Source organism: Vespa velutina, chromosome 2, assembly GCF_912470025.1.
Source record: "Vespa velutina chromosome 2, iVesVel2.1, whole genome shotgun sequence".
Taxonomy (NCBI): domain Eukaryota; kingdom Metazoa; phylum Arthropoda; class Insecta; order Hymenoptera; family Vespidae; genus Vespa; species Vespa velutina.
Genome location: NC_062189.1, coordinates 7,672,693 through 7,681,098, shown reverse-complemented (window position 1 = coordinate 7,681,098; position 8,406 = coordinate 7,672,693). Strand labels below are relative to the sequence as shown.

The 8,406-nt window shown below is 31.4% G+C and overlaps 2 protein-coding genes and 1 long non-coding RNA gene across 5 annotated transcripts in view; 2 read left to right on the top strand and 1 right to left on the bottom strand.

Moving 5' to 3' along the window:
• Positions 1 to 149: 149 nt before the first annotated feature.
• On the bottom strand, positions 150 to 5,264 carry LOC124946764 (mitochondrial import inner membrane translocase subunit Tim9). 2 transcript variants are annotated; one of them, XM_047487959.1, is made up of 3 exons: positions 5,004 to 5,264; positions 521 to 762; positions 150 to 343 (listed from the first exon to the last, which is right to left on the bottom strand). In XM_047487959.1, the coding sequence occupies exons 1-2, from the start codon at positions 5,241 to 5,243 to the stop codon at positions 535 to 537; spliced, it is 468 nt and encodes a 155-aa protein (XP_047343915.1). In that variant the 5' UTR covers positions 5,244 to 5,264; the 3' UTR covers positions 150 to 343; positions 521 to 534. The 2 variants fall into 2 exon arrangements, with proteins under 2 accessions (XP_047343915.1, XP_047343917.1); XM_047487961.1 differs by lacking the exons at positions 150 to 343; positions 5,004 to 5,264 and adding an exon at positions 876 to 1,061 and having other exon boundaries at positions 516 to 762.
• LOC124946743 (probable E3 ubiquitin-protein ligase IRF2BPL) overlaps positions 1,228 to 8,406 on the top strand; it is a 42,778-nt gene continuing 35,599 nt past the window's right edge. For both annotated transcript variants that reach the window (XR_007100169.1, XM_047487912.1), the window contains exons 1-2: positions 1,228 to 1,379; positions 2,370 to 2,713. Coding sequence is in view for 1 of the 2 variants with exons in the window: in XM_047487912.1 (XP_047343868.1) it covers positions 2,475 to 2,713 (239 nt within the window). In the remaining variant the exon portion in view is untranslated. The remainder of the gene's footprint in view (positions 1,380 to 2,369; positions 2,714 to 8,406) is intronic.
• Positions 3,190 to 5,024, top strand: LOC124946767. Its single transcript, XR_007100176.1, has 3 exons — positions 3,190 to 3,877; positions 3,962 to 4,283; positions 4,506 to 5,024. It is a non-coding gene; the product is annotated as an uncharacterized LOC124946767 (long non-coding RNA).

The window sequence follows — 8,406 nt, the reverse complement described above, 5'->3', positions numbered from 1 at the left end:
TAGAGTGATTTTTATGATTCTAAATGTAAATAATAATTTGTAATTTTTTTTATTAGTTTAATAACAAAAAACCCTAACTCAAATGAAAATTAGAGTGTGCGGATCACCTATTAATACTACACATTATATGAATTTAAAAAGAACAACAATTGAAGGCATCTTTTTTTTTATAATAATTAGGGAAACAATCATTGGACTGATTTCTTTGAATATTACAGCATTTGTTATACTCAATCAATGACACACGTTAAAACTTAAATTAAAAAATGTATCTTACATTAAAAATCATATTTGAATAATTCAAGCATGACTGATTTGTTTTAACATCAGGATGAATGCGTGTCTGTAATAATATAATAAAAACTTAATACATATTACTCATCTTTTAAAATATCAAATTTATATCTATAATTTTCATGACATTTGATAACATATAAATGAAATGTAATATTTTAATATTTTAACTTCTCCTATAGTAAGGTTATATAATATTTCAATACGCTTTATAAATCGAACATACATTTTTTTCCAACATTAATTTCTTCCCAATTTTTTTTCAGCTGCTAATACATTTTCATTGGCAATCATTTGAAACTCTTGGAATCGTTGCGAGACTCTTTGATTCATTTTTAAATATTTTTCCATACAGTTAAGAGCACATTTTTCTTCCTTCGCTTTTACATCTCGTGTAGTAAAATCAGTTATACAGTCGATAAAACAAATCTCTGAGAGTTTGTTGTACGACATTATGAAGTCTTTAAACTGTAATTATACAAATATAAACAATTATTCTTTTAATACTAAAAAAAATAATTGTAAAAACGTAAAGATAATATCAATCTAAAAATAGATTTTTGTATTCAATAAATACATACAGACTTGATTTCTTCTGTATTTACTTCAGTAGGAACTTGCATAGCCATACCGTTTAATTTATTTATTTATATATTTCTTAATCAAAGATTAATATTGACATAAGTAAATTCTAGGTTAGAATTTATTGTATACAAGTGGGCACATGCTCATATTACACAACACAAATCCATATCTAAAGCCTCTAATATTGCCATAGTATTCATCATTAGAATAAACCAATCAGAATCCATTCCAATGCCATATCAAAAGCAGTAGCCAATCAAACTACTCCATATTATAAGTTAGTTTCTATTATTTTCTATCTATAGCTTTCTCTGACACAATGGAATGAACCAATTAGGAACAGAAAGATCTCAGGGAAAAAGAGAAAGAAAAAATGTTTTATACTCCGCAGTGCTGTACTATACTATTTCTAATTTCGTGTTAAATATTATTCTAAGTTGTATAAAAGTGGAAAAAATGCTTCCTCGCAGAACAAAACAAGTTCATCTAAGCTGTCTAAGGTAATTTTATTAAAACTTTATCCTATTAAATATAAAGTATATATAAAAAATATAAGACAATAATAAAAAATCGTTATTTTTTTTATTAAAACTTATAATATTTTTTTTTAATAAGACGAAACAATAGAACATATTAGTTCAAAGAGAAATATAAAATAAATTTTCAAAAATATAAAATTATATTATTCGAAATTCATATATATATATCTTTTTTTGTGTTTTTCTCAAGCATATATCTACGATAAATTGCTTTAACAACGGAAACGTATTGAGAACAGGTGATGAACGAATGTTCCCTTTCGAAACCGATTATTCAACCGTTACAACCGTTACAAATTAAGACGAAAATGTCAGTTAGATATTTAAATTCTTTATTCGTACTTTTTATTTATATTGACGAAATTATAATTAAATCATGTAATTTGTTTAATAGAATATTGTTAATATTTTTGTCAAACTATTGTGACAAACGAATAATGAACACGCGCGTTTTTAATTGGAAACTTATTACAACGGCAGATGGCGCCACCAAAAAGTGTTTTGCCACTCGATTTCTACATTTATTGTAGAATTGGTGCCATTGGCGCCACGAATGATACTTATGTATGTGTCTTGACTAAACAAATTATAGACTTTATTTATACAAGATAAAAAATGTAACTTCTATTAAAAATATATAAACTTAACAAGATTGCGAACGAAACATGGCTCGGTTTTATCTAGGCGTCTATTGCAAATATATTTTTTTGTTTCTTTCATTTCTTTTGTTTATGATGACTCGTCGCGCCCTCTTCTTAACGCGTCGATAAAGTAGGAATTATCAATCCGCCACAGTTTCTAACTTTCTTAACTTATAACGACCTGCATTGACTAGATCTTTTTTTTTAATTCATTTAAAAATAATATCGATCTTTTTCAATTTTTTTTTAACCAATAAATTTTGAATGTCTATATTCTAAGTGAAACGACGTATGTTTAAATATTTTTCAGTGAAATTAATCGAAAGTGTTAATCGTCATCTCAGAAGAAGTTTGAAAAGTGCAATCTTATTACGGAAAAAAGAGAACAAAAAAAAGATCAAGAAACAATTTGAAAATGTCTTCTCTCAAAAAATTTGAAATGATGAAAAAAAGAGAAAATAAAATCTACGTTGAATCCACGAACAGCGAAAGTTACGAGGAACAAACCGATCCTATCACGACTCTACGTAAGGAAATTCAAGATTGGAGGAATCATAAAGAGTTTAACGATATGGACGTTTATACTACGAGCAACCAGAAAAATGAATTGCCCGAATCACAGAATGAAAATATTTACTCAAACGACGAAGTAATGTAAGTAGAAAATATTTGTTTATTTTTGCTTGTTTTTCTCTTTTTTTTTTTTTTTTCCTTTTTTTTTTACTCTTATTATTATTCCAAAGTTTGTATCATCTCTTTTTTTTTACGAAGAAAAATAATAATAATGCATATAATAAAATACGATTACACAAGTAACATTAAGTTGATTAATATATATATATATTAGAAATATGGCCGCATTCGTGATACTTCTGAATAGAAAATATTTGATTTTTTTCTGTTCTTTTTTTTCTTGTTTGTTTTCTTCAAGGTTTGTATCGTCTTTTTTTACCAAGAAAGATAATTCTTATAATAATTTATAATGTGTGCGATAAAATATGATTACACAAGCAACATTAAGCCTATTACTCTATATATATATATATATAATATATATATATATATATATATAAAGAGAGAGAGAGAGAGAGAGAGAGAGAGAGAAAGTAATATATATAGAGTAATATAATGTATATACAGCAAGAAATATAACCGCATTCGTAGCACTTTTGAATAGAAAATATTTGAATATTTTCCTTTTTGTTCTTTTTTTTTACTGTTTATTTTTATTTCGAAGTTGTGACATTTTTTTTCTATCAAGAGAAATAATCCGTATTGTAATTTATACTACATAGAATAATAGATTACACAAATAGCATTGATCTATATAAAGTAGATTATTATGCACATACATGTCCTAAGAAGTATCGCCACGTTCGTTGCATTTTTAATACGTGTCAATTTACAGAGACGTATTTGGATTATAACACAAAATTTAGTGCAAATATCAAAAATAATTTTTATCGTATCGATTTTATTGATGATATATTTTCGAAAATATCGATTATTCCTTTTTGAAGAACGAACGATGCAAACGATGTCTCGAAAAGTGAAAGTTCCATTAATATGATTCTTGATACTTTTTTTATTGTAAAATGCACCAACATATATACATATAACCTATTCATACATTATACGTGCTAATAATACCTCTGATGATAATAACTATATAGTGTAATAATGATAATTTATTCGGGAAACGATTTATCATGACAAAGTTCGAACCTGATGTGATAACATCATAGTGCATTTATAGTGCACTTATAGCGGATTAATGGCGCATTTACAGTGTAGTTATTTTCTTCAAGATAAATTGAGGTAAGTATAAAAAACATATTAAGAATCAAATGAAGTATCTCTATATACTTTTTTTTTTATAATAATCAAATTTCGATCTAATAGGACAAATTAATCGATAGGATGGTATGATCTAACTTTCGAGGAAAAAAAATCGATCAAACTTACACAGATAAAAAAGCGATTAAGAAAGAAACACGACCGTCCCGTTCGTCTTCGTTTGGGTATAGGTATAAAACGTGCGAGAGAGAGAGAGAGAGAGAGAGAGAGAGAGAGAGAGAGAGAGAGAGAGAGAGAGAGAGAGAGAATTACTACGTCATTCCGGAATTTTCGAAAGTTTTGTCGAACCGGTTTCCAAGTGCCACATATACGGATACATAATTTCGTGTCGCGTTCCAGGCGTGCATCTACAATCTTCAAATCCTCGGTACTTAACACATATACTTATATTTCTTTTTATTTAATCGCAAATATTTATCAATTTTTAATCTAAAAATTTTGATCGACAAAAAAAAGAAAAAATATTATGAAATGTCCAAAATCAATTTTATTCTCATTATATTTTCATTTTATCCATGTTTATCCTTGATACGTACAAGTTACGTATATAAAAATTTAGAGGTTAAGTAAATTTTTTTTTTCTTTGTAGCTATCAAAAGCTCTCACCTTCGTTGGAGGAACATAACGAATAAAGCATGACAATGAGCTATGAAGTGTTGTAGGTTAGTGAGAGAACAATAGTCGCCCTAACCTGCTAATGGGCCACATGTGTATGCCGTACGCATTACATAGAGATACGTAAAAATATTTTCGGCGATGTATATGCGCCTTGAATAAAAATTAATCCTCCCGCTGGCATTGTTCGATTCGACTCTCGTTCCTGTCGTGACTAAATTTCATATCGGTTCCTCTTATCAGACGACCTCTCTTCTACTTCCACACCTCCCGCCCCTCTTCCTTTCATTTCCCCCTCTCTCTCACACACATACACACACACACATACACATTCATGAGATCGGCACGTGTTGCATTCTCTATCGCGAGTGCTAATTCATGTATTATATCGTTTGAATTTGTTGATATTTTTATGAATATACTCTAGTTAAAAATAAAGAAAGAAAAGGAAAAGAAAAACAAGCATACGTACAAACATATTTTTGTGTGAGAGTGCACTTGATCGATGACGATCTCGAGCATGATAAACGTATAAGAAGCCTTCAGCATGTTCAAGGTCTGCAGGGCATCGAAACGCCAAGCACCACATCCAACTCACTCGAGTAACGATGTAGGTTAGGTTCCCAGCGGTATATGTCGCAAAAATCAACATTCTCGCGAAGCCGGAGTTCGCAAAAAGTATATAAACCGGTTTGCCTCGTAAATGGCACATGAGCGTGTGAACGAGAGATAGAGATAGAGATAGATAGGTAGAGAGAGAGAGAAAGAGAGAGAGAGAGAGAGAGAGAGAGAGAGAGAGAGAGAGAGAGAGAGAGAGAGAGACATAGAAGTCAAGGAGTAGATATGTATATTTTTGTCTTTTATGTATTTTTAAACAATGTTTTTTTTTTTTTAGTGTTCCATACGTGTGTATATAATTTTAATTAATTCATATATATATATATATATATATATATATATAAAATTCGATGGAGATAAAGAACGTTCGTGAAATTATCTCACAGTAGTATTAGTTATTACACGAAACGATACGTTTATCGCATACAATCGGTATAATTTGAAAAGTACTCATTGATGGCGCTAAAATCGCCGTGATAATGTTTAAAATAGAAGTCATTAGAGATAAAAAAAGAGAGAGAAAGAGCGAGAGAGAGAGAGAGAGAGAGAGAGAGAGAGAGGGAATGAATAAAAATAAAAGGAAAGAAAAAAAATTCCCGACAACGCTGAAAATGATACCATAAGCATCGTCATCACGTTCACCGATATAATAATCGCATAACCGTGCACGTTTCATCGTCCTCCTCGTTGTCTCGCGTTGTCCATGTTTTCGCATAATATTACACGGCGAGTAAACGCAACTGCCGTGCGCGCGCGTGACGTCACTTTCTGCGTCGGCAACGTCGGCGGAAACGTAAGTTTTGCGAAGAAACACGCAGTACCGACGGCTGCTCGCGTAATGGCTGCTTGACCAAGGTCAACGTTCTCTTCGTCAATCAGACGAAAATTTGTCACGTGCATCAAAGAGAGCTTGTAACATTTGTTTTTCTTCTTATGTAGATAGATTTACATCGAATAATAACGAATGCATTTTATTCATTTTTTTTTTTTTATTTTTCTTTTTTTTTTTTTTTAATTATACCTTTAGAAATATTTTATAACAATGATATAAAAGTTATGTCGATCGATCGTTCCATAAAAAAAATCGAACGTTTGCGAAAGAAATGGCGAAAAAAATTAAAGCAAAATAAAGAGGGAAGAAAGAGAAAGAACGTGCTCATTCGAAAAAAGTAAACGATCGTTTCTTCTGTTTGATTTTTTTTACATAATAATCATCCCGTTCCCCGTCGTCCCTGTCGCGTAATGCTGACGTCAGTGGACTCAGGCGTCGCGCCAGTCAACCGTCGACGACGAAGGAATTCCTTCTCTTTGCGAAGAAAGCGTGAAGCGCCGAGAGCAACCGGCTACGCCCGATCGAAAGACAGTCGCGCGATACGAGGAGATACGACACGACGCGACATAACGCGACGCGACACGACGGGACGCGAAAGGGTGTAGAGACATGCGACACGACGCGACGCGATGCCGTCTTATTGCGAGACGGCAACGCTGTACAACGTTCCTCTCTTTTCTAGGTTCAAGGGTACGGAACGGAGATCGTTTGTCTTCTTTTTCTTCTTCTTCTCCTTATTCTTTTTGTCTTCCTACGATCTATCTACGTATATGTGTACATGTACATATATGTACGTATGTATATATGTATATAGTATGTGTATGCATGTGTATGCATGTATATGGTGTGTGTGCGGTGTATGCATGGATGATGTATGGATATTGTATGTGTATATATGCATGTACAGATGTATATGTGTATGTATGTATATATATATATATCCATGTATGTATGTATGATAGACGGAAAACAATCGGGGAGAGCCTGAGGAACATTGGGGTGCCGAGTCAGTCCGCTTTTATCCAACGGGAAACTTCTCGAACGTGCTTGCGCTTACGTGCATTCTTCCATTCCTTTTGTTATGTTGTTATTTTTGTTGTTTTTGTTTGACTTTATTTTTCTTTCGTTTCTTTTTCTATTATCATATCACGTCACGAAACCGAAGCTTTTGAATTGGCTGAATACTGTCGATAAAATAGATATAAGAAATGACGAAGCGCGAGATTTTAATTACGTTCAAATATATTGTCAATGTTTTCTTTTTTCGTTATAATTTCTTGATATTCTTTAACACTTAATATATCGTTGTTTGTACATGTAATATTACGTAGACGAGATTTTTAAAAAGGCAATAGATTGTTAGGTTTGGTGAAAAACAAGAGGAGCAGAATCAAATAACATGATATTTGATGATCCGAATGATATGGTGTATATACATATATACATATATACATGTCTACTTATATACGTATATATTTTATCTAATTTGGCTTGGCAAAATAATGAGGTCTATTAAATGAAATATGACATAAGATTATATACATTTCAAATTTAGGAGTGTGAGAGATTATAATAGTTTTCTTAATATTACGTGCATATATATATATATGCACGTAATATATATATCTACATATATATACATACATACACATATATACATACACATACATATAAATATCTATAGCAAGAAAGGCAATGCAGAGGAAAATGCAAAAATCTATGTGAAACCCTAGGTAAATCGATTCCTTTGTTCGAGTTGCACGTTATACATTGCGCATTCATAGTATAACATCTGCTTAATCGTACAATAGTCCCAGTAGAGAGAGAGAGAGAAAGAGAAACAGAGAGAGAGAGAGAGAGAGAGAGAGAGAGAGAGAGAGAGAGGAAGAGAAAGAGAGAATACGTTCCGTTGGATCCTTTATTGCGTCTCAAAGAGCACGGAGCTCAGAACTGAAAAGGGATCCCTCCAAAATCTTTAAGACGGTACAAAACATCTGTCCCTTTCCCTTTTTCGTAGTCACATAGAGAAAGAGAAGAGATTTGCGTGTGACCCCTTCCCCCCTTTTTTTTTTATCGTAAAGAGAACTCAAAAGTAGGGTTTTATTGTGATTGTCAAGTAAAACAGGAAGCACGATGACTGACATCTGCTTTACGTCACGTACTATTTCTTAAGAAATCTAAGATTGCCATGACAGAATTATTTTTAAGATCATAAGTTTGAATGAGTTCTAAAGAACGAAAAAAAATTAAAAAACCATTCGTTCTTTCTTTCAGTCCAATCGAACTAATTTATACTATTCTATCATTACACTAATTATATCATTCGAATCGAGTGATCGATCGAATTAATTATTAACTAATATAAATATTTAAGAAATAAACATGTTTAATGGCATCGTCGTAAAAATTGTTTTTCAATCGTTTA

What these genes read in the sequence shown, in the direction of transcription:
- LOC124946764 (XM_047487959.1), bottom strand. Translation starts at nt 5,243, where the DNA reads ATGTGCCATTTACGAGGCAAACCGGTTTATATACTTTTTGCGAACTCC. An exon ending in TCTCACACAAAAATATGTTT is followed by an intron (nt 763 to 5,003) that starts GTACGTATGCTT and finishes GTATAATTACAG; the next exon opens with TTTAAAGACTTCATAATGTC.